Source organism: Zonotrichia albicollis, chromosome 18, assembly GCF_047830755.1.
Source record: "Zonotrichia albicollis isolate bZonAlb1 chromosome 18, bZonAlb1.hap1, whole genome shotgun sequence".
Classification (NCBI taxonomy): Eukaryota; Metazoa; Chordata; class Aves; order Passeriformes; family Passerellidae; genus Zonotrichia; species Zonotrichia albicollis.
Genome location: NC_133836.1, coordinates 4,324,861 through 4,349,968, shown reverse-complemented (window position 1 = coordinate 4,349,968; position 25,108 = coordinate 4,324,861). Strand labels below are relative to the sequence as shown.

At 54.7% G+C, this 25,108-nt stretch overlaps 2 protein-coding genes across 4 annotated transcripts; one reads left to right on the top strand and one right to left on the bottom strand.

Annotated features, from left to right (window-relative positions):
- Positions 1-6,729: 6,729 nt before the first annotated feature.
- MVK (mevalonate kinase) lies at positions 6,730-21,168 on the bottom strand. Of its 3 annotated transcripts, none has more exons than XM_074554180.1 (10): positions 21,028-21,168; positions 20,795-20,942; positions 19,920-20,067; positions 18,808-18,963; positions 16,949-17,052; positions 16,093-16,138; positions 15,183-15,273; positions 14,672-14,788; positions 12,082-12,235; positions 6,730-6,986 (listed from the first exon to the last, which is right to left on the bottom strand). In XM_074554180.1, exons 1-10 carry the CDS (start codon positions 21,103-21,105, stop codon positions 6,745-6,747), a joined length of 1,284 nt encoding a protein of 427 aa, XP_074410281.1. In that variant the 5' UTR covers positions 21,106-21,168; the 3' UTR covers positions 6,730-6,744. The 3 variants fall into 3 exon arrangements, with proteins under 3 accessions (XP_074410281.1, XP_014128239.1, XP_005495124.1); XM_014272764.3 differs by lacking the exon at positions 6,730-6,986 and adding an exon at positions 10,323-11,827; XM_005495067.4 differs by lacking the exon at positions 6,730-6,986 and adding an exon at positions 10,323-11,783.
- A 106-nt stretch (positions 21,169-21,274) lies between these two features.
- Positions 21,275-24,512, top strand: MMAB (metabolism of cobalamin associated B). Its single transcript, XM_005495086.3, has 9 exons — positions 21,275-21,395; positions 21,494-21,552; positions 21,630-21,723; positions 21,826-21,883; positions 22,313-22,385; positions 22,553-22,650; positions 23,067-23,131; positions 23,705-23,764; positions 23,910-24,512. The coding sequence occupies exons 1-9, from the start codon at positions 21,316-21,318 to the stop codon at positions 23,995-23,997; spliced, it is 675 nt and encodes a 224-aa protein (XP_005495143.3). The 5' UTR covers positions 21,275-21,315; the 3' UTR covers positions 23,998-24,512.
- The last annotated feature ends 596 nt before the right edge of the window (positions 24,513-25,108 follow it).

Sequence of the window (25,108 nt, the reverse complement as noted above, 5' to 3'; positions counted from 1 at the left end):
CCTGTTGGGTACAGCCAGACCCCCATGGCAGGAGCTGCTCCTCCACAGAGCTGGAGGGGTCCCACACCCCCAGAAGGCACAGCCAGGCTCCATCTGCACCCCGACCCAGCCTCGGGGACCCCAACACCCATCAGGGACCACGAGGGGCCTGCAGAGCCACCAACCGTGTGTGTGACATCAGTGCCAACAGGGACTGGAGGCAAATCAACAGGAGAAGGGCACTGTTTCTAGCAGGGCACAGAGTGCCACTGCCACTGCTGTCACTGTCACCAGCCCCTGGTGATGGATGGAGGACCCGGCTCGGGGATGGCCGGGAGCCAGCGCTGCCACCGCTCGCTCGCTGGGGTGACGCTGATTTCCCAAACACGGCACAGCGAATTCCCCAGCCCCCGCTAATCAGCAGCCGGCGTTTAATTGGCACAGCTCTGCCTGGCTGGGGTCTGTGCCAAGGAGGGAACCTCGGCGCTGCCGCCAGCCGCGGCCTCCCGTGCCCTCGGTGGGGACAGAGCAGGGACAGAGTGGGGACGAACCGTGGCCACCCACTTGGCTTGACCACATCGCTCATCCTTGGGTGTCCCCATGGCGGTGGCACCACGGTGTCCCCCCGAGCAGCCGTGCCGTGCCAGGGGTGACGCGGGTGACGGTGGCGCTGGCGCGAGCCCCCGGTTGTGTCGCTCCCAAACCTGCCAGCGCGAATCAAAGGAGCTGCCACGCACGCCGCAGCCCTTTCTTCTCATATCACTCACACCACTGCCACGCTGCATTGTGACAATGGGGTGTAATTAAGGTGTCAGCATATCATTTAGCCTTTTCAATATAGAACCGCGAGAGAGACAGGCTGGGAAATCTGCGGTGTTCTCTTTAATGAGGAGTGTAGGGGGGAAAGAGGAGAAGCGGAGGTAGTGGCTTGGCAAGGGTGGGACAGAAGGCACCTCTGGGGGGTTCTGGAGGGTGCAGGGCACTGGGCTGGCACGCTGCTGTGCTCTGCTGGGACTGTCCTGTCCAGGACGGAAAAGAGACCCTGCTAGGGCCAGGCACTGCCAAGGCTTTGGGAGCATCCCTGGGGAGCTGCAGGAGCCACCACACCTGGAGAAAGGGCCTAGCAGTGCCATGCAGGGCATTCCAGGTGTCCTGGAATACCCTACATAGCATTCCCAGGCCCTTTCCTTCCATTCCCACCTGAAAGTCGTGCTCAGATGTTGCTCCCACCCCGCGGGGGCCTTGCAGAGCTGTGTGGGACACACAAGGGGCTCATGGCATGACCATGACAAGGATGGAGCCACGTGTGCCCTGAGCTCACTCTGGTGCCACAGCAGCACCAGGTTTGGTCAGTGCTGTGCCCACCACGTTGCTTTGAGGCCATCCCAGCCCTGTTAATATTTTTCCCAATTCCCAGCAGTTCAGACCATGGCTGCATCCCCCCCAAAAGTCACACATCCCTGTTGCCCCCACCATCCATGGGCACCACAGAGCTCCAGGGCCGGCTGCAATCCAGAGGGCAGCCAGCGAGTTCAACACCATCAATAATCCCTGATGGCTACAGAAAGAGCTTTCCCGAGGAATAAATTCTTGCTGCATCAAAAGGAAGCTGCAAATCAATGCGGGAATCGCTCATTCTGAACGATGGGAACTCGTCTCGCTACAGTGGGAAGCGTTAGCTGGGAACGAGGTGGGGACACGGGGCCGGGAGCACCAGTCCCGTCCATAAAATAGCAACAAAAATTAATGATGGGCCGGAACGGGAGCGGGATGATCCATCCCGGTGTCCCTGCTCATCCTGCCGCAGAGCATTGGCCGCAAACTCCTGACCCCGCTGCCTACGGAGCAGCAAATCCCAAATTCCACTGGGATTTTTTTGTTTTGTCTCTGTACGATCCCTGACAACTTTTCCCGTGCGGCGCATCCCGCAGGTTCAAAGCCGCAGCGGTGGTCCCGGGGCTGCCTCCGCCTTCATCCCCGCCTTTGTCTGCGGCGGCTCCGGCTCTCAGGGCACTTGGGGAGAGATGGATGTGCGGCCCCGCCGAGGCAGACGTGTTCCAGGCGAGATCCTGGCAAGAGGTTTCCTTAGCAACAATAATGAAGTGTGAGCGGAGAGAAAAGCTCTCCCGGCTCTGCTCCCTCCTCTGGGGACTCCCAGCAGGTTTGGGGACCCCGGGAGGAGCGTTCCAAGTGTCCGGGATGAGTGCTGGAGATGCTGCAGATCCTGGCATCGGGATCAGCCGGGAGAAGGGATCTGGGTGTCAGTGCTGTGTGTGTGGAGAAGCCAAACCAGAGCAGGAGTGGTGATCCCAGCAAAGCCTGAGCATTCCAAGGAGCAGGAGTGGTGACCCTGAGCATCCCAAGGAGCAGCCTCACCTCCCAAATCTCCACACTGCCTCTGCTCAAGAGGATGGAGATGTGCCACGGAAGCAGCCCCTGAATCCCAGCTCTGGTGGGAAACCCTGGAATGTGTGAGCAGCACCAGGAGGCACCACCTGCCCGGCAGGTCCTGTTGGGATGCTTGGGAAGTGGGATGTGCTGTCCATTCTCCAGGAAACATCTGCTGGAGCAAGGGACAGGGGTGGCTGTGCCAGGACAGCCCCTGCTGGTCCAGCAGGACCCTCCAGACCCCTCAGGGAGCTCCATCCCGATCCGAGCTCCAGCCTCAGCCCCACGCCCCCTCCTCCCGGCCGGCCGGGGGGATGGCACTGTGCCTCGAATCACAATTACAGTAAATAAATCCTATTAGAAAGACTTTTACTACCGCATGCTCCTCATTACAATCTGCCCGAACCCTCGGCTCCTGGGATCGCCCTGGTAATGAGGCCGGGATGGATGGATGTGGGGAAATTAACGCTGCTACAAGTTAATTTGTTTTTATTAGCAGGCTGGCAGGGGGTGGGGGGTGGGTGCCATCCCGCTGGAGCGGCGCAGGGATGAGGATCCCTCGTGGATCGCTGCATGTCACCGTCCCCTCAGCCCCTGCCTGGCTGCTCCTGGCCTTGGGGACAGCGCTGTCCCACCCCAGGGCGGGACGGGCAGATGGCAGCGAGGAACCAGCTCGCTGGGTGAGGTCACATCTCATTAATAAAGGCTAATTAAGAGTAAATCATCAAAAAGAGGGGTTGGAGTTGCCTGAATAACCCACGCAGGTGCAGCTGGTAATTAACTCAGGGCTGTGACAGCTCCTGTGGCACCGGGGGGTCACCTGGAGGATCCCCGTCCCCATCCTCTGCCCCGTGGCCACCAAGTGTCCCCTCGTGCCCCCTGTGGCACCAAGAACCGTTCCTTGGGAACAGCTGGCCCTTGGAACAGCTGGGCCTTCCTTGGGCTTGGAAAATATAGATCCCACCGTTAATAATACATACATTTATTAAAATTAAACCACCGGCAGATATTACATCCAGCGGCACTGAATTATGGATAGACCTCAGCCCAACCTTTGTTTTTAATTAAAAAGCCCCTCTCAGTAATTCCATTAAAGCAGCAGCTTATGTTTTCCTCCTCTTCCCTCCCTTTCAAGCGCAATCCGGCAGCGTTCGGGTTGCGCTGATGAAACGGCTTTGAAGTTTCATGAATTGCTGATGTAATTGAATAAAAATAATATTAAGGGGAGAGAAGGGGCGGGGGGAGAGACAGAGACACAGAGAGAGAGAGACTTTTCTCTAAACCTAAATCCTAATGAAATCACCTTAGTGCGCCCAGCAGAGTGACAGCGAGCCGCTGGATTTGCGCATATTCCCGTAATCCTAAACCCATTAGGCAGGAGGCTCCGTGTGAACCACATGTTGCGGATTACAGCCGGGAAAAAGGCTCCCACAAAACCCCCAAACCTCCCTTTAATCGCCAGGGGGAGGTGCAGAGATCCCCCCATCCCGAGGGTGGGAGGTGCAGTTCAGATTCCCCCTTGCCAGCAGCTCATTAATGCTTATTTGAGGGAATTAAGGTGGGGACATTTCCAATTATTTTGCTGTGTATCAATGGAAATAGGAATTTTTGCCATCCCTCACCTGCTTTTGGAAAAGAGGCTGCCCCTGGGATATCCAGCTGGAGGGGATGTTTGGGATGAGCTCTGGGGGGTGCTGGTGCTTCCAGAGCCCAGGTGGGAAGGGGACCATGATCTCTGGGATTGGGAAGAGAAAGAAGATCTTCTCCTCATGGAGAGGAACCTGCTCTAGTGGAAAGTGTCCATGGCACAGAGTTGGAACAAGATGATCCTTAAGGTCTCTTCCAACTCAAACCATTCCAGGATTCTGTGATCCTATGACAAACTCGCCTTTCCTTTCTTCTCTCTCTCCTAATTCCTTCCTTCCCAATTTAAGCTCCTCTCCAGGATAATGCAATAAAGACATGAAGCACCTAATTTTCGGTGGGGGACAACAGACGCGACGGTGTATTTACCCAGTCAAACCACTATGAAATCCTACAATTAAGGCTTCAATCAGATAAATGCAATTACATAACACAATCTTATACGATATAATTAAAAACATCTGCAATCAAACCGAAGCCGATGGTACAGTAATCCTTAATCAGAAATTACCCAGCTCCAGCGGAGAGGTTCCATCCCGGAATCTGGTGGGACACGGTGGTGACGGTGCCATCCCTCACTGAGGAGGATGATGGTGGCCGTAGGGGGCTGGAGAGACCTTTGGGCCAGCCCATCTGGTCCCTGCCTTGCTGTGCCCCCAAATCCATGCCCAACTCCCCTAGGATACATCTGTGTGCCACAGCAGGCATGGTGGCACACAGAGGTCGTGCCACAAACAAGGAAAGTGTCCCTTTCCCCCAAACAAGGGGTCTCAGGCTGGCAGTCCTCATCTGCAAAGTGACCAGGAATTTTCACTGGGAATGGACTTCAACATCCACTTTTGGTTGTGCTGGCCGTGCCATCCCCCATCCTGCTGCTGCAGGGCGCTGTGCCCAGGCCTGGCGCGTCCCCGCAGCCGCCGGCTGGCACCAAATGAAGACAAATGGGCTGGGTGACACATCAGCATCCATTAACGGCAGCGCCGTGCCGGGAACGCTGGGGACGTGCCAGCACTGTGCCAGCACCAGCAGGAGGAGCAGCAGCACCTCACCCAGGGGTCAGCAGGGTCAGCCTTGGGCTTCCACACCCCCAGAGCCCACCTGGAGCTGATGGCAAGAGAAGGAGCTGGATGGGATCCAGCCCTGGCAGCACAGCCCTGCCATGTCCCCATTGCTCTGAGCCTCTCACCCCTGCAGCCCCAGCTCCTGCCCTCCCTCCCTCACTGGGAGCTTTTGGGGGTGCACACAAAACCCCTTTTTGCCCATGCTGGCTCATCTCTCAGGTGGCTCGGGCATGCCAGAACTGCATGTGGCACTCCCAGCACTGGAATGGATATCCCAGCACTGGAATGGATATCTCAGCACTGGAATGGATATCCCAGCACTGGAATGGACATCCCAGCACTGGAATGGATGGATATCTCAGCACTGGAATGGATATTCCAGCGCTGGAATGGATATCCCAGCACTGGAGGGGATAGCCCAGCACTGGAGGGGATAGCCCAGCACTGGAAGGGATATCCCAGCACTGGCAGGGATATCCAGCCCATGCAGTGCTGGTGCTGCAGTTGTCCTGGGGGGTCAGGAGCAGCCTCGGGATGAGGCAGGAGCACCGACCCTGCCAACCTTTTCCACCCCCTGACCTTTCCCCAGCCCCTCTCGGAAATGCCACGGAGCTCCTCGGCCGGCCAGATGAAATGTCACGGAAGGTGGATGGAATATTTCCAGCTGCTGAGCTGGGCGCTGTGGGGGTTTTCCTCAGAGCTGTGAGTGGCTCCAGAGGGAGCAGCGGCCGTGCTCCAGCCTGTCCCCATCCTTGTCCCCATCCTTGTCCCCATCCTTGTCCTCCTCCTCGTCCCTGTGCCACCCCAGCACAGGGCCCAGCCACGCTCGGCTGGCTGCGAGCGTTTAAGCAGAATTGAGTGTGTGTTCAGGCACTTTCAAACACAAGTAATCTTCATCTGGGAGACGGGAAGTGAAATATGTTATTGCCGAGCACAGTAAATTACCCGTGCCAGCCCCGGCGGATAAAACATCGCCGTCGCCGGCCAGCGCAGTCACTCACCCGCGCCGGGTCGCCACCGCCCCATCAATTACAAAACAAACGGCTGCTGGTCAGCCTGGACACTGCACCGGGACTTGTGTGGCCATTGTGGCACTGGGACCTGCCCCAGGACTTGTGTGGCCAGCGTGGCACCGAGCTGTCCCAGCACAGGCAGGCATGCAGTGCTGGTGGATGGATTCCTCCTGGAAAGCACCAGGTCAACAGGAGCTGGGGATGGACTGGCTCTTCCAGCAGCTCCTCCAAGCAGCTTGTGCCGGCTGGTTCAGCTCCTGCTCCCCGGAGTGGCCCCAGCGGGGTGTCCTTGTCATCATGGTGATGCTGCTTCGTCAGGGCTAACGAGCTGCTCAGCTGCCGCGGCGGCAGAAGCACCCGGGGAAGGCGGGAGGAGAGCGCGCAGCTCCCTCTCCTTTATTTTCCTGGGAAAGACCTTCAGAAAGCCAATCCCGAGCCCATAAAATAAATAAAATAAATTCCTGCAACTTTAACAATCATTGTGTTGGATTTGGGAGATGTTATTCCTCGTGACAGACAAGGGCAATTATCTGCTATCCGCCAGCAGTTTTAGCCTAATTTCATTACTGCTGTGCAATTCTTCCCGAGCCGCCAGTCTATCACTGTCTCCCAGAAAGGATTAGCCGGCACTTTCTTCATCTTCAAATGAATTTTAGCTGTCATGCCCTTGATGAATAGAAGAGGGAGGACGGTGAACCCACGCCGGTGAGCAGCAGCCTGGCTGTGCCACGGCGCCAGCACCGGGACCGTGCCAGAGCATCACCAGAGGTGCCTGGATGTGCCCTGGGATTTCCTGCCATGCAGGATGAATTGGCCACAGGGTTTTCTTGGAGAGCACCCTGGGAATGGGCAGGGCTCGAAGCTGGTGACCAGGATCCAGGAGGGATTAAAATGACAGGATCTGTAATACAAGGAAATAATGAACACGTCGTGCTTCCCCCTCGCCAGGAGATGCTTATCTGTCAGCCCAGGCCACTGAGGGATAGAGAAAAGCAATTTCGACTTCAGAGCTGAAACTGCAGAGGATGTTGCAGGGAGAATGTCCAGGAGACGGTGTCCCAGGAGGATCCACCATGGTTCTGGAGCTGAAGGGAGAATTAAGGCCTCGTTTCCCAGGCACACGGATCCCAGCTCAGAGTGTGCCGGCATGCCTTGTCCCCGTGGCCTCAAGCTGTGCCAGGGGAGGGTCAGGAGGACACCAGGAGGAATTTCTTCATGGAAAAGCTGGTCAGGCCTTAGCAGGGGCTGCCCAGGGAGGTTTGGAGTCCCCATCCCTGGGGAAGTGTCCAAAGAAGGCCTGGATGTGGCACTCAGTGCTCCGGGCTGGTGACAAAGTGAGGATTGGGCACAGCTTGGACTCGATGCTCTTGGAAGTCTTTCCCAAGCTGAATGATGCTGGGATTGTGTGAAATAACAGAGCCCACCAGCAAGGAGAGCCCAGCTGGACACCCAGAGGGGGCACAGAGCCCATCCCGGGTCCCCCAGGACGTGGGACGTCACCTCGCGTAAACGGAAGCTCCGGAGCCGGGGCTGGCACCGGCCCAGGGCTCCGTTATTTTTGTAAACGTTCATTCCCACCCGGCACAGCATCCTGGCAGAATATTTTAGCACCTTTAATGCAATTTCCTTCTCCCTCTGAAATATCATTTTAATAGAACCCAGCCACACCGTGTACCTGCTCCCTAATAAACCTCTGCGACTTTAATGAACTAAATAGCAAATTACTTTTTTATTCAAGAATGAAATTTCATCATATTCATAATTCATATTTTATTTCAGACATCTGCTGCTGATTACATTACATTTAACTAAAATTAGATGATGCTCAGAATGTAATTAAGCCCCTGCCAAATTCTCTGGCCCACCAATACCAGCCTCGCTCAGCGGGGGCCGCTTGGAACCTAATATGTAATTAGGAGCTATTTTCTAGCTGTTTTTAAAGTCTGAAAATTAGCTGCCTTTATTAATCACACAGACAAATATAAAGCAGAGCCAACGCTTGCTGAAATTTCTAAAAAGGATTTTTTTTTAATTATACACCACATAGCGCTGAGACTCATTTTGAATGTTGATTTGTTGTGCACTGACATTTTGACAACTAGTTCTCAATTTGTCTGTCGTAGTTAGGCAACAACAAAGCAGACGGTAATACTTAACTTTCAAAACCTTCAGCGTGCTGGGAGGGGAGAGGGATGGGGGGGGACAGGGGGGACGGGCTCCCCACGAGCTCTGGGAATGGGGGAGCTCCAAAATCCTTGGGGATGGGAAGCAGAGGGGACAAGGGAGGTGTGAGATGCACAAATCGCTCTTAAAATGGTTCTGGGGGGGTCCCAACTCGCCCCGAGGGACATTCCAAACCCTCCAAGTGTGTCTGAGGACATGCAGGGGTCCCAGTGCCACCTCCTGTCGCCAAGAGGGACCCCTGGAGCAGCGGGAGCCCCGGGGGTGTGAGCAGCCCCCCAGCCCCGCCTGAGTGCGCGCTGACATTTCCTCTCTCTCTCCCTGACCCTGTTCCTGCTCTCTCCGTGATCTCCAATAATGTCACTGCCTCCTCAGCATCTACTCAGCGGAGCAGAAAGAAGGCACTGCTGACACCGAGTGCAAACAAACAATAATACCATCTGTGCCTGCCAGGGCCGGGCGGGGAGCGGGGTCCGGCTCAGGGGAGGATGTGCAGGGGGAACAGGAGCCCCTCGGGGCACCAGGACATTCCCCAGGGATAGGGGGAGACACCACGGCAGCGATGCTGCCCCAGGCACTGGCTGTGAAGGACAAGGACGATTTTAAAAGGTGTTTTTATTCAAAGTGTTTTCCATTTTGTTGTCACCAAACACCGGTGACCCCCAGCTCTCACCTCTGCAATTCCTCAGTCCCTCCTTTAGGCTGGAGCACAGCCTCCCCTCCCCGTCCCTGTGCTGGCTATTAGAGGCAAAGCCAGGCTCGTTAGTCTTGCTGCAGAGCTCGTAATGTGAAAAATGAAGCTCAAGAAAAATTAGCCAAATTACCAGGCTAATCCTTCAGCAGCAATCGCTGCCCTGCTGCACATCCGTCCCGCGGGGTGCCTGCGAGGAGGGGAGGGGCTGATCCGTGGGGAGAACACGCTCCACAGGCTTCAGCTCTGCTTCCAAAGCAGCAAAACACACGAGAGACAGAGCTGTGCCTCCTTCTGCCCCTCTCTGTGTCCCCATGAGGCACCAGTCCCATGGCAGCAGCTGCTCCTGCCCCGGCGTGAGGAGGGGCAGGGGTGGTTTTGTGTGTCCCAGGGCTCAGGAGTTGCAGCAGGAGGTTGGAACTCGGGGTGCACACATCCTGTGTGGAATGTGGGGTCAGGAACATTCCAGCCACCCTTCGGGTTGTCCCTCTGGGTGTAGCAATGCCCCTGCAGAGCGTTTGATGGAGCTGGTGAAGGAGGAGTTTGGAAAGGATGGAATGGGCATCCCGCGCTCACAGATGGATGTGAAATCTGTGCTCACTCCAGACTGGGACTGGCTCCAGCTGCTGACTTCGGCAGATCCGGTCCCTGTGGCACAGGGAAGGCAGAGCCCAGCAGTGCCTGTGTCACCCTGGAGCCTTCCCACAGACCCTGTATGGGTCACCCTCCTGCCATGACACTGCCACCGCCCTCCCTGCCCCGGAATGTCACCGCTTCCACTCCGCCACAGAGCAGAGCGGGATGAGCACTCAGGCTGGACATCAGGAGGAATTTCCTCATGGAAAGGGAGGTCCCTTCTGGGGAGGTTTGGAGTCCCCATCCCTGGTGGCATCCAAGGAACACCTGGATGTGACACTCAGTGCTCTAGGCTGGGTGGGAAAGCGTGGATAAAACACAGGCTGGACTTGGAAAATTTTCCCAAACTGAATGATCCTGGGATTCTGTGAATTTCCCCTCAGTTCTAGTCCCCAGCCCTCAGAGCCAACAAGGCTCAGCCCCAGACATGCTGCTTGAAGGGAAGTTCCCCGTGCTGGATCTGGCATCTCTTTGTGCCAACATCACAAAGTCGACACATGTAAGTGGTTAAAGTCAACACGCTCCCAGATCCTCACATTGATTACACTGTATTAGAAAATGGTAAATTATTTATCAGCCTTTCTGACTTGTGATTAGTGTAAAGCAGCTCTCAGATGCAAATTGGAATTGTAATTAGACATGTAGAAAGGCAGCATCTGAGACCTGCTTTCCTGAAACAGTGTAAGGTGCTTTTTTCCTTTTGTATCCAGCATAATTATCAAAGAACACTTTGCACATTAAAAAATCCATGGATTTATTAAAACCAGAGACAGTTTTACATGGGATCAGGGAACTAAAGCTGGTCACCATGATGCTAGGGGTTTAGAGCTACAACATCTCAGCTTCTCACATTTGATTTTTTTTTATCCCTGGGCTGGAAGGGGAAGGCAAATTCCCCACTTCTGCCAATTCATTACTCAGCTTTGAGTGAAGTGATTCTTGAACACAGCTACACTTAAAAACCCACTTAAAAAACCCACCCCAGACAAACAGAGTGATGATAAAACCCTCTTGGCAGGTACAGCAGAGACCACAGTCCCTCAGAGTCAGCTCATGACTCCCAGAGATTCTGGCCTCAGCCACTTCCCTTTCATTCTGTGGCACAGCTCATTAAAATTTCAGGAGTTAAAAATGCATTTACATTTGTGTAATAAGTCTAAATGCATTTAGGTTTTAGAGTTTGTCAACTGCAACTTATGGTGAGCTTTTGAGGACGTGGTTTGGGTTTCTTTCCCCTACTTAATTACACCAAAGTAAACCCAACACCAGGCAGGGTCAGGGCCGTGCTGGTTCAAGAGTGAAGTGTGAGAGAACAGCTTTTACAAGGAGGAATTTTAAGCCTGCCCTTGGCCTGGAGCTGCCCTCCTTGCAGGTGCTGTTTGAGCCAGACCTTGCACATGTGAATAAAAACCAGAGCCTGACTACAGGACTCTGCTTATCAGCCCAGGCAGAGATTATGGAAAAGAGTGGAAATCAGTAATTTCACTAGAATTGTGCTTTATCTTGCATTTTAATTATCCAACACTTAATTAATAGCAGGGAAGAGCTGTATTAAAGGTTTCCTCTTCACTGGGAATGTAGTCCAGAAGAAACAGGGACCTGAGCATCAAGCCCTGAGCTGCCAAAGATGCTCTTCACCCAAAAACGTCAAAGCACCATGCACATCCACCTTGCCAGCCCCCACAGGACAGCAGGGATGAGGGGAGAGACACCACATGCATCTGAAGCAGCAAAGTGTCATTATCCACCCTGGAATCCAGCCAAGCCCTCTCCTCCTGCCCCTTGGGATCAGCAGAGCAGTTGAGGAAGGAAATTCAAACCAGGATTTTTGAGAGCCTTGGTCAAACACCACTGGGTGGGTGCTCCCAGGTCCCCATTGCAGCCCCAAATCCCAGTGACACCAGGCCCCAAACTGGCTCCATATCCACATCTGGAGGCCCTCAGCCACACAGGAGAGGGGAAAGAAGTTTCCAGGCATGTGGGCACGCAGAGCTCCGAGGAGGTGGTGCCGGGAGCTCAGGGCTGCCAGGGCAGCAGCTCAGCTCTGGGCGAGTGCGTGCAGCACTTGGGCACTCAGGGAGGAGCAGCAGTGCAGGGTCACCCCGGGGGCCCCAATCTTGGTCTCCCAGCATTCAAATCCACAGGCACACAGGTCTTGCTTGGCTGCTTCCACGGCCAGAGGGGAGGTGTCTGCCAAGAGCAAGGCAAGAGCAGCCAGCGAGTCAGCTCGGCCACTGCAGGGAGAGGGAAGGGGCCATGGCTCCTCCAAACACAGCCCCTGGCACAGGGCCAGTGCCCTCGGGGGCTGACACACATAAATGAACACTCTGAATCACACACTGCAAGCCACAGTGCCAGGCAGTGCTGGGACACATCCCACCCATCCCTCCAGAGCCAGAGCAGGGCTGGCAGTGATTCCTCTGCTCCCAGACCTGCCCTCCCCCCAGAGCTGTGAGGAAGAGGAAGGTGCCCAAGGGGCTGTACTGACCTGGTGGCAGCAGGGTGATGCCACAGCCACCCCCACCAGCCCCTGTCAGCTTGCTGTGCAGGCTGTGGGACGCTGTCACTTGGCACAGCCTGTCCAGGGAGGGGTGGCCCACTCCGAGCACATTTAAGTGGTGTTGGTTTATGTCAAAGAATTCCTAAAAGCAACACAAAGAGAGGAGATGAGCACACATGGAGACACTTCAGAGCAGAGGCAGCCCTGCCTTCCCAGCCACCCCATTTCTGCAGAAATTTGGCCACCAGCACCAAGGAGCAAGGTCAGGCCAGAGTATGAGCTGCTCATGTGTCCCTGTCCCCCATCACAACTTGCACAGTGACAGGGGTACCACAGCTCCTGCATCTTCCAGGAAAATCCTGATCACTGCAAGCTGCCAGCAGGAATTTTTTCCAGAGCTCTCCAATGGCCCCTGACTGCCTCTCTCTGCCCTGTCACTGAGTGCTGAGCAGGAGGCTGTGCAAGGCCCCTCGCTGGCCGTGGGAAGGGCACTGAGCCAGCAGCTCTCATTCCTGGCTGTCACCCTGCCCTGCAATCCATCCAGCAAAGCCAAATCCAGGGACTTCTGACACGGCTGAGGCGTCGCTGGAGAGGTGACACAGAGGGACATCCCTTTGTTTGCTCTGTGCTGCACTTCTGCCTCCTCACGGGCAGGGAGCCAAGGAGCAGCACCATGCTGGGAATCTGGCACCCAGCTCAAGTGGGGTCGAGAGGGTCCTTCCCTCTGGGAGCAGCACTGAGTGAGCCCACCCTCCTGGCAGAGCTGTGGGAGCATCCCTGCCACGCTTCCCAGCCAGCCAGAGCTGCTACTCCTGGAGAAAGCTGCCCCAGCAGCAAGGTTCCAATGGGATGGACAGCACCACACAGAAATGGAAGTTACAGCTTCTCCCCTCCCAGCAGGACAGGTGAGGAATTCAGGAGCAGAGGGAAGGGCTTGGCCTGTGCTTGGAGCAAGTCTGGAGCAGGGCCAGGAGCAGACAGCAGCTCCCTGAGCACCACAGGGCCCTCCCAGCCCTCCCCCAGCAAGGGGAACTGAGCTCTTCCCTGCCTGCAGCTCCCGGAGAGCCAGGAGGGGCTCTGTGCACAGGGAGCACAGGGCAGGTGTCAGCCACATCCCCCTCCCTCAGCTCCACCCAGGAATCCTGCCAACCCCACACAGGAGGGGACTCTGCAGAAAGAATCCCTTTCCCCCCCCAGAGAGAGCATTTCTGCCCAGTCTTTGGGAAAAGCAAGGAGTGGGTGGCAGGCAGAGCTGAGCCACCACCCACTCCAGGCTGGGCAGGACACACGTCCATCCAGAGGCCTCTTTATATGCCTGAGTGAGGGCACAGCAGTGGCTGTGATGATCCAAGACACCTGTCATCTCCTGATCCAAAATCTGCCAGGAATCCGATGACAGCTTATGACACACTAGACTAGTTCCATGGTTCTGGCCAGAGCTGCACATCTCAGAAACAGCCCAAAAGATGTATTTATATATCTGTGTGCTGCATCTCATCAGCTGGGCCTCTCTGGGCTCCTCAAGCACAAGACAAAACAACAAGATTGAAGACAGGAACCTGCTCACTGCAGTGCTGCTGCCCGGGTGTGGGACACAAGGATGCTCTGGCATTTTCCATGTGAGGAGCTCAAAGCACAACTCAAATTATCCCTTCCCTTCCCTGTCCCCTGACACTTCTGACAGCCTGAGGATGTGGAATTAAGATGAGCTGTGTGAAGCTGTGCTGTGAACAGACCTCCCTCAGCTGATGGCAGCTCAGCCCACCATGAGGGGGCCAGAATCCCACCCTGGTGCCAAGGGAGCAGGACTCTGCTATGAATCCCATGGGAACAACCAGAGCAAGAGCAAGGACAAGCAGAGATCCTCCTGACAGCCAAGGGGAAGCATCCAGATGCCAATAAGGACTGGTACCAAATGGTTCCTGAGTGTCCAGGCTGGCTCCCAGGGCCAGGCCAGGTTTGCCTCAGCTGGGACACAGACACACATCCCTCCCCCAGGGGCTGTGCAGCAGCATTACAGCACTCTCAGCACTTCTTCCACTTGGAAGCCTCTTCCTCCCCCCTCCCCAGCCTCTGCTCTTTGAGCAAAGCCAAGACAAACAGATCTTTGTGTGCACCTCGTGCATCAATGTCAGGTCAGCTCTGGGCACAGCTCTGTCTGTGGCTCTCTGGAGCCAGGATGAGCCTGGAGCACCAGGAGCTGGCTGGGAACCAGTCAGTCCATCACAAACCAGTGGCTCTGGGCTCTGCTCACCCCAGCCCTGGCAGTGACAGAGCTGTTGATTCACAGGCAGTGACTGCCAGAGCTGTGGCACTCAAATGTAAGAGAAACAAACCCTCCAGAGCCACAGGTCCCCAGAGCCCCAGCCCTGCACACAGCTGGGAAGAGGCACCAGCAGCAGCTTCTGTCTCCTGGCTCCAGGAAGGGCATTAAAAGCAGCACACCCAGACCATGGTTTCACTTAGAACTGAACATCTCCTGCTATCACTTTTTTTTCCCAGACCTAATGTTCTTTAAATGACATTTTGATGTTCAACAGTAACAGTGGCTAAAAATACTGGCAAGCAAGCCCCTTACCTCCAGCACAGGGTAATGCTCTGCTGATGGATTTGCAGGCATGGCTTCCAGAACACTTTGGCACTCCTGAGAAATGGCATCGATGGAGTCCAGCACTGGGTTCATTATGGCAGGGAACTGGAGAGGGGGAAGGAGGGATGTCAGGTGCCTGCTTGCTGCTCTTCCAAAACCACTGGGAGGAAACTGGTCCCAGTCTCCTTGAGCTGGGCAATTCCTCACTCATTCTCAGAGCAGGGTGAGGGTAACCTACTCCTGGCTGCAGAAAAGGGAGGAAGAGAAGGAAACAGGCCAGAGGAAGAAACTACTCTTTTCATGGTTGCAAATTGGTGATTTTAACTCCTGTTAAACTGGAGGAAGGGAGGAGATGAGCTGAAACCCCATTCCCACACAGCTGAGATACAGGAATACAGTGGCTACAGGAGAGATGTCCCAGAAGATCCTGTGGGACCTGCAGTCCAGGGTTATCTCCCAAAGGTTATCCCCCACATCTCCATCCCACAACCACCTGCACCTTCAGGATCTTCTCCTTTACACCAGCCACCAGGATCTTGGTGCTCCGAGGGACTTTGGTGTTGGTCAGCAAGATCCTCAGTGTGGGCACCCTGGAAGCAACAGGAGACAGAGAATCCCAGAGTGCTTTGGATTGGAAGGGACCTTAAAGCTCATCTCATTCCAACCCCCTGCCATGGGCAGGGGACATCTCCTGGCCTCTTTCCTTCACACTCCTCAAGGCTACAGCTTATTCTGCCTCAAAAGGCCTCTTTGAGCAGGAACCCAAGATCAGGAGTCCCATTCATTTTATAAAACTTCAGCAGGTGTTGCAGTGCTGGCTGGGCTCAGGCTTGTTCCTCCTGGATACAAGGAACAACTGTACTAGAGCTATAAATAGGACTGTAATGTATTTACTAAAATCCATGTTTTTCAAGCAAATTTTTTCCTTTGAAATACTCTCTACAAGAGTAGCCAGCAGTGGCCATTAACTGCTAATAGAGCAATTTCATGCACTGTGGAAGATTTTAATGGAGTCAGATTATACTTCTCTGGCAGGAGGCAGAGGGAACACTCAGGACCCAGATTTCTCTCTGCCAATGGCTTTTCCCACCACCAGGTAAGCACAAAGTTCCCCCTCCCCACAATGTCATTTGCTGCCAGGAGCAGATCCATTCCTGCTGCCCATAATGCCATGAAATTAATATTGATCCTTTGTGCTGTGTTCATCTAATGTCAGATAATGACCAAACGTTTTATTGTCCCCATCCACCCCAACAACTGAGGCTGCCCACACCCAAAACGGGGCTGCAGAGCCCTTCCCACACTCCAGCCATCTCCCATCATCCTCATACCCTCCAACACCCACCCAGAGCCTCTCTGACATGTTCCACCCACCGTGTGTGAGGGTTATTTTTAAACTCCAATATTACCTCTTTAACGGTGTGATTTTTCCTGCTTGGTATCTCAGGGCTCCACCTAAAGTAAAATACATGTTATTGTCTCAGCAGAGAGCGAGCTGAGAGATAACACAGAAGGTTTTTCATCTTCAGAACCTCACCCAGAGCCTGTGACAGTAATTGCAAGAAACACCAGCTAAATGAACCATGTTCTCCAGCAGCACGGCCCTGCCTCACCCTGCTGCCTTAATGAGAGGGTCTGGCTGGACATGCTCAACCCAAGGCCTTTCCCTCTGCTCTGCTCTCCTCCAGGATCACATCAAATAATTTTTGAAAAGAGTTTGGCCAGCATGAAGCCTTTGCTGAGAAAACAGAATCCAGCAGAGCCAAGCACATGGGATTCCATGGAGTGAACTGGTGTGCACTGGTGTCAGCAGCCATCCCGCAGCATGGAATTTCATTGTCCAGAAGGAATGTCTCACTTGGCTCCTACCCTCACAGAGCCACTGTGATTAGGTCTCATTAGAAAGATTATTAACAGTCTCCAAGGACACTTTCAAAACACTGGGAAGTCTCTGCTAATTGAAACTAAATGACAGCTGTCCAACTGCATTTTCCCCTGCTTTATCCCCGGGACAGGATTAGGTTTCTTTGTTCACTGCAGAATGTTTCAATATCAGTTATTTGCAGCAAGGTCTCTGCCCTGTGGCACCTGCCTGGGGGGGACAGAGCTCTGGTGTTCCTGCAGCCCATTCCCAACATTCCAGCTGGCTCCAGGCCCAGCTCCCAGATGGGGCAGACTGAGAGAGGGGAAGGATTCCCTGTGCTCAGGCCAGAGCAAGGAGCTGAATTTGGGAGTTTCTGCCTGAGAAGCAGCAAAAACACCTACCCCAGGTGCCAACAGCATTGTCCACGCCCGATGGATTGCCATGGATCACCTGCTCCCCTCGGAAGGCCCAGCTGTTAATCAGGGTCAGCTCTTCTTCTGTCCACCTGGAAGGCAAGGAAATAACTCCAACCAAACCACTCCAAACCAGTGGAGAGGGAGGGATCACGTTCAGGGGGAAGATCCCAGCTTTGGCCTGGTGTAGATCAGATTTAGTCTGGAATTCAGTCTGGAATTCAAGTCCAGACTCGTCCCCACCTCACCAAACAGGGAGTGTTAGCACACACACTGGAAAGGCTGAGGGAGCTGGGCTTGTTCAGGAGAGGAGAAGCTTTGGGGTCACCTCATTCCAGTGCCTGAAGGGGCTACAAGAAAGATGGACAGAGACTATTCACAAGGGCCTGGAATGACAGGACAAGGGGCAATGGCTTTAAGTTGACAGAGATTGACACGTTTAGATTAGATACCAGGAAAAAATTCTTCCCTGTGAGGGTGGTAAGGCCCTGGTGGGCAGGGACACCTTTCACTGTCCCAGGTTGCTCCAAGCCCCATCCAGCCTGGCCTTGGGCACTTCCAGGGATGGAACAGCCACAGCTTCTCTGGGCAGCCTGTGCCAGGGCCTCATCATCCTCACAGGGAGGAATTCCCAGTATCCCATCTAATCCTGCTCTCAGTCTGAGCACAAAACCTCTGACCCTCCCTGCACACCACAAGTCCATTCAACAGGTATTCCATGCTGGGGCAGAGGTACAAATCCAGATTTTGGGAAAGCCTCACAGCATCTTACAAGGCAAGGCAGAAATTCCAAGAGCCACCTGCTATCCAGAAACTCTTCCCCTTCATTCCTGCTTCCCTGGGCCTTGGCTGAATGTCCTTATCCATGTCCACACACCTTGCATTCCACCTGCCAGGATTTAATCTGGGAGCACTCAGCAAACAGCTCACAGCAGCAGCCTCAGGAACAGGAGTAAACCACTTGTTCCTAATCCTCTTTGAGAGGCTGCAATTCCTCCCGACACAGGAGCCTTTCTATCCTGCTGTTCTTTTCTTGCCATGGGAAGCAAAACCCTTCTGAAGTCTGACACCCCAGCTCTCTGCACAGCAGCTGGAAGGCAGGAATTATGCTGGATCCATGCTGAAGCCACGGAGGGTGAGCAGGGAATGAAGACATCCTTGCTGTAACACTTGGAGCTGCCTTTTTATTTCCCAAATTTGGGAGATTTGCTCAAGTGCTCCCAACAAGAACCTGTTTCTGGGTCAGAACACAGAACCACCCTCCTTGCTGTCTCACTCTCAGCCCCACACAACAGAGGTTCTGCCCCCCCAGCTTTGATTTTGAACAGCTTCAAACAGAGCTCCCTCTCACAGAGGCACAGCACTCCAGGCTTCCAAAGGGGAGCTCCAAGGGCAGAAGGAAAGAAACTCTCTTTCATCAGGTACTGATAAATGGGAAAGAGAGGCAGGAGATCAGGGGGAAATGTAGCACATGCAGAAAAGAATTCATGGGAAATGCGAAAGAAACCCAGAAAGGATCCTCGAGGCCTCAAAGCAAAACCTGGAAGATGCTCAGAGCCAGAGGAAACTGAGGTTGAAAAATTTCAGTGTGTTTTATTTGATTGAAAAAATAAGGCTTTTTTCCCCCTTTTTAGGTATGTTTTTCTGACCCTAAACAAAGGAAGCAGGGGGAGTTTTACAAAGTCTGGGACAGGGCTGGGAATACTGGGTATGGACAGGAGATGGGCTCAGGGTGTCATTTGTGGTGACAGCCAAGACAGACCAGCAGAAGTGGCAGTGCCAGAACTCGTGCAGGCAAAAGGAAAGGTGAGGCACAGAGCTGTGCATGCCAGGCTGGAATTCCTTACCTGGCTGTGGATTCTCCCTCCTGCAGCGGGCAGGAGATGGCTCCACACAGCATGAGCAGGGCTGCAGCCAGGCACACAGCATAGGCAGCACTGGATCCCAGCCCTGCTCCCGTGGGCAGCTCCGAGCACACCACGATATCCACGCTGGGAACATCCCTGGGAAACAGACACACACACAGGGACTGGCACAAGAACCCTGAATTCCATCTCCAGACAACATCAAATAGGAAAAGAAGCCAGTTAGGACTGATCACAGGGAAAGGTGGGTGAGAACTGGCAAATCAGCACATGCATCTGACACACTGGGGCTGCAGGAGGACTCATTCCTGAATGGAGCAGCCTGGGCAAGCACTTGTGATGGAATAAAGCCCTCCTGAGCTGGATCCGTGATTGGCACAGCTTGTCAGGCTGCTAGAAGGGGCTCTTGGTAAGTAAATACCTGAGCAGCAGCACAAAGAGCCCCTTCAGAGGTTGTTGTAAATATATTTCTGAATAAAGTGCAAATATCCCAAATCTGTAATTGCACAGCCACATCCCACTGGAGCAAGAGGCTGGTGGGGAAGATGGAACATGGATATATCCACACGTCCCTTTGCCCCACCTAGGTTGTGTTACTGACCCCAAAATCAAGCCCAGGAGCTTTTCAGGGCTGCTGGATGACAGCCCCAATGCCACCCTGAGACTGCAGGGAAACCACAACCAGCTGAACATCTCAGCTCTTTATCCTTGGATTTTTTGGATGAGAAGATGGAAGTTGGGCTCTGCTTTGGTTTCTGGCACTGCCCTGAGCACCCATCGTCACACACTGATCACTGATGGTGCTGGGCAAGCCTGGGAACTGGAACAGCCCCGAGTTCTCAGTTTTAGGCAGATTCAGCCCATAAAGAGATCAGACTTAGTTCACATAACAAATTCACAGTTTATTTCTGTTTTTCCAGCCTAAGCCAGGATGACAGGAGCTGCCTGCTGTGGGGAGGGGTGTGTGTGTTGTGACTGTGGCATGAACTGCTCTGGTTTCAGCCCTCAAAACTATGTGAGAGCAGAGACTCCCAGCTCACCTGCCTGAAGCACCCACCCAGCACCAAAATTTTGGGGCAGGAGCAGAGCCTTACCCATACTTAGCAGAAATAGCCAGGCACATATACAGGAAGGCAAGAGTGGCGAGACTGTCTGGAGCTGAGGCCCCAGCAGCAATTCCAGCAAACTCCCTCAGTGCATCCAGCTGTTCTACACTGGGAGACTTGGACTCATCACCATCAGCTATGGAAGCAAGCACGGGAGAGTTTAAACACTTAAAAACCAGGGAATTGCTACACTGAGAGCAATATTTACAACAAAACCTTCTGTTACAGCAAGCAGAAACAGCTGGGGCCAATTTCAGGTTCTACCTGAGGATCTATGATGAAATAAAAGCAAAATCTCCACCAGGCATTCTGAAATCCAAAGGTTTCCATACTCCATATTTCCAAATGTTTCCCTGCCTACACCTGCCATTGCATCCATCCACAATCACTATGGAAAACATGGCAAGTCACAAACTCTTCATTAAAGGACGTGGATTTTGGAACTGGGTTATCCTGGGGCTCCAGCCAGTGCAAGGTGCTGCAGAAATTTATTGTGAGGGCTGGTGTGGGACAGACAAGCAGGAAAACAGACCCAGGCTGGCTGGAGCCACAACAGCACCAGAACAAATCCCTGGAACCCAAACCAGGAGGGGACAGGGACACGCACGGACACCTGAGCATCAGCGGGGCCACAAGGGGAATGTAAATAACTGAGAGGGGCAGGGACAGGTCAGTGAGCAGGGTTAGAGACAGCGAGACCCCAAAACACTGCAGGGAGGACAAATAACCCCACGGGGGTCCCTGCAGAGCCACCCCATGGAGGGGGTCCCAGCACGGTCACCGAGGTGTGGCAGGCACCGAACGGTACCGAGAGCCCCTCACTGCCCCCGGGGCAGCTCCTCCTTCCTTCCCCCGGCCCTTGCCTGCGATCCGCTCCCGCAGGGCCCGGAGGTCGGGGGTGTCCCAGCTCCTCCGGACACCAACGCCGGGCAGGGAGACGCTCAGCCGGCCCTCAGCGCCGGGCCGCAGGCGGAGAAATGTCCGCAGGTCCAGCGCCACGGCCAGGGCCACCTGCGGGCGGAGAGCGGGGGTCAGCGGGGCCGGGCAGCCCCGGTTACCGGGCCGGGCAGCCCCGGTTTCCCCGCCGTGCCCTCACCTTGCCCAGCACCACGGCGTGCTCGCCGTGCAAAATCACCTTCCCCGGCGCCGACACCACCAGCTCCCGCGTCCACATCGCCGCACGGCCGACGGTGACTGACAGCCCCACACACCAATCGAGGCCGCGCCCTGCCCCGCCTCCCTGCGCTCAGCCAATAGCAGAGCGCCGTACGAGGGCGGGACTTTGCGGGCGGCCAATGGGAAGGGGGCATTGCGGGGTGGCGCGGCGCTGGGGTGACAGCGTGGGCTGGGGGCGGGACGGCGGCGAGGACGGCGGCCGGCAGGGATGTGGCTGCGAGCGGCGGTGGCGGCGGGACGGGGCCTGCCGGGGATGGCGGGGCGGCGGTGGCGGAGCGGGGCGGGCAGGTGAGCGTGGGAGGGCCGGAACCCCCTCACGGTGTCGTTGAGTCCCTCACGGTGTGTGCCCCCCGGACGGTGTCCCCTCACGGTTTGTGCCTCCACAGCCCCGAGCGCGCCGCTGCCGAGCGGGCCCCGAGGATCTACACGAGGACGGGAGACTCAGGTAGAGCCCGGGGGGCCCCGGGGGCCGCGGGCAGAGCTCCCCAGGCGGGCCCTGAGCGCCTCCCGCCCTTCCCAAAGGATTCTCCAGCACCTTCACCGGGGAGCGGCGGCCCAAGGGCGACCGGATCTTCGAGGCCCTCGGAGCCACGGATGAGCTGAGCTCGGCCATAGGGTAAGGACCGGCTGGGAGTATTCAAATCATATAGAAAAGTATGTTTTTTATGATTTCTTTATTCCCAACTAATTCTGTTTTGTTTTTTTCTCTCTACCCAAGGCTGGCCGGTGAGTTTAGCAGTGAAAAGGGTCACACGTTTGTTGATCAACTTCATAAAGTGAGTATTAATGATAATCTTCATTCCAGTGCTATTAAAATACGGAATCCTGAATTTTAGCCACAGGGCTCCCACTGACACACAGGAATTCAATACATTTAGTATTTCAATATCTAAATCTTTGAGACTTCCTTGATTGCTCTCTAAGAGGCAAATTTCTTTAACCAAGAAGGAAGCTGGTAGATGAAATTATTAGTTATGGGCAGACAGATTCATCTCTAGGTTTATTCTAAGTTAGATCCACATATGACCATGAGTTTTGTTGTAACAGAGCTCCAGGTTTGAAACTGGGACACAACCAACCACAAGGGCACAGCAGTGACCCAGGTCCTGCCTGGGCAGCCTGTGAGTTTGGCTGATCAGCTCTGCTGAGCACTGGAATGCAAAAAGCCATGGCTGGCAGTGACAGCAGTGTTGGTTTCTGTCCAGGTGCAGTGCATGCTGCAGGATGTGGGCTCCAACATTGCCACGCCACTCTCCTCAGCCAGGGAGGCTCACCTCAGTAAGTCCTGCCTTTTTTGGGGTGGCAGGGCTTGGGCACAGCCTGGTGTGGGTGCTGGCATGCTGAGTGTTTGGTTTCTTAGAGCTTGCTGATCCAAGATAGCAAAATGAGAGCTCAGCTTGTTGTCTGAATCACTTTTCTCCAGCTGATTCTTCTCCCCTCTGTAGAACGAACATCATTCAGCAAGAAGCCCATCCTGGAGCTGGAGCAATGGATTGACAGCTACTCAGAGCAGCTGCCTCCCCTCAGAGCCTTCATCCTGCCTGTAGGTGCTGCCTGTGCCCCTCACCTCCTTGGGGTGGCCCTGCTGCTCTGCTTACCATGGGAGGACAGCCTGGGAGGCTGCTATCCCATGGGCAAACACCAAGGGAGAAGCAGAGCCAAGGAGCTGGGAGTTACATCTGCCCACCCTGCTGTCCCTGCCTTGCCTGGTGTGGCACAGGGCTCAGTTCCACGTGTGTGGGAGGGCAGGGGGGCTGTCCCTGCCTTGCCTGGTGTGGCACAGGGCTCAGTTCCACGTGTGTGGGAGGGCAGGGGGGCTGTCCCTGTCCCTGCCTTGCCTGGCTGTCCCTGTCCCTGCCTTGCCTGGTGGGGCACAGGGCTCAGTTCCATGTGTGAGGGAGGGCAGGGGGGCTGGCCCTGCTGGGGCAGACCCTCAGGGGTGTTCCCTTGCTGTTCCAGTCTGGAGGCAGGAGCAGTGCTGCTCTCCACCTGTCCCGAGCCGTGTGCCGCAGGGCTGAGCGGTGGTGAGTGCTGGGCTGGGGTCACCCTGAGGAAATGGGCATGGGGACACCACAGTGACAGCAAACCAGGGCTGGGCTGGGGCTCCAGCCAGGCTTTTGTGTGTTTAGCCCAATTCCAGGAGTGCAGGAGGCACAAAGCCAGGCTCTGTTCTTCCTTATCCAACCTTAACCTTTGGGGATTCTGCAGCCTCATCCAACCTGACCTTGGATGTTTCTGGGGATGGGGCAGCCAGAGCTTCTCTGGCCAGGGAAGAATTTTTTCCAGTATCCCATCTAACCCTGCCTGTGACAGTGGGAAGCCATTCCCTGTGTCCTGTCACTCCAGGCCCTTGTAAATAGTCTCTGTTCAGTGATTCCCATGGATGGGAGGAGCAGAGCAGGGGGTTTCCAGGACAAACACAAGCATTTCTGGCATCATTCACCCCTCCCAGATCCCCCTGGGAAGCAAAAATCCTTCACTTCTGCAGGAGTCAAGGTGGGGACCCCATGGTGACATTTGGGGTGGGAAGGTGCTCCAGTTTTTGTGCACTCAGAGCTGGAAGATCAAACACCAGCATTTCCCTTTGCTTTTTCCAGTGTGGTCCCTTTGGTCCAAGCAGGGGAAGCAGATCCAAACGTGGCCAAGTATTTAAACAGGTAAAAAAATAAAATCCCAAACAATTCCCCTGTCCTACTGAAGCATTCCCTTAATTCTGGGAATAAAACTGGGGGGTTTGCTTCTCAACAAGCCTCTTTTCTGGAATAAGATCATTGATTTTCCTGCTTTTCCCTTGCTTTCCAGGCTCAGTGATTATCTCTTTGTCCTGGCACGTTATGCTGCAATGAAGGAAGGGAAGGAAGAGAAAATCTACATAAAACCTGAGCCCTAGCTGGGAGCTGGAATGTTTTTTATCTTGATCATGGAAAACTAAATCCAGCTGACTGCTTTTGTCCATCAAGGAAGGGAGGGAGAACAAGCCTGGACTGGAAATGGGAGCTGCCAGGGATTTCCGTGTGAAATAACCAGGACCTTGTTGATAAATCCTGAGAGGAACAGAATCACAGAATATCCTGAGTTGGAAGGGACCCAAACACACCTGTCCTGTTCCCTGGGCCTGGCCCACACATCCCATGTGGGGATGGCTCTGGAGCCACTGCTTCTCCCAGCTGGGAGTTGAGGCAGGAGAATTCCATAACATTTTGGAGATCCTTCATTTCCCCGGGCAGCAGCAGGTTCTGTGGGAAGGCTCTAACAGGACTCAGAGGAATGATGAAGGGAAAACAATCAGGAAAACAATCAGCTCCTCCTCTGAAGTCACAGTGCTCGTATGGAGCAGCAGCTGGAGGCCTTTGGGAATTGTGTCCACGGCTCTGAAATAATAAATGTGAATTTCCTTGTACCAAAGGGCCACAAACTGTCACGTTTTAACAGCGAGCCCTGTGAGCTTTGCTGCTCCAAGTCCCTTCCAATCCATCAGCTCTGGCTGGAGCTGAGCTGCACAGATTTACAGGAATGCACCAAGAATTCCTTGGCTTTGCTGCCTCTCGTTGTGCATGTGAGGAATTCTCTGAGCTGACAATCCAGGGCATCCTCTGCCAGGCACAGCATGGAGGGGGGGAGAAGCAGGAAAGGCCAAATCCCAGGGTCTGTGTGCTGGGGGTGTCTCCATGGGGAGCTGTCCCTTGGAATGGTGGGACCAGCTGCAGGAGCAGCTGGGGGAGCAGAGCCCAGGGTTTGGCAGCACTGAGGGTGCAGGAAAAGGGGGTTGGGGTGAGGAGCAGCACCCCAAGGGCTCCTGGAATGTTTCTCCATGGAACCCTTGGCAGAGCAGGCTGGAGAGAGCTCACAGCCACATCACACACACAATTCCAGCTTTGCACTCATGTCCAGGCTGCTTCCAGCTTGGAAATACAACTGGGAAGAACCCATGTGAACCCTGCTGATGTAATTTTCCCCCCCTGGGAATTCTGTGGGCTGCAAGGTGGTGATGCTCACCTAGA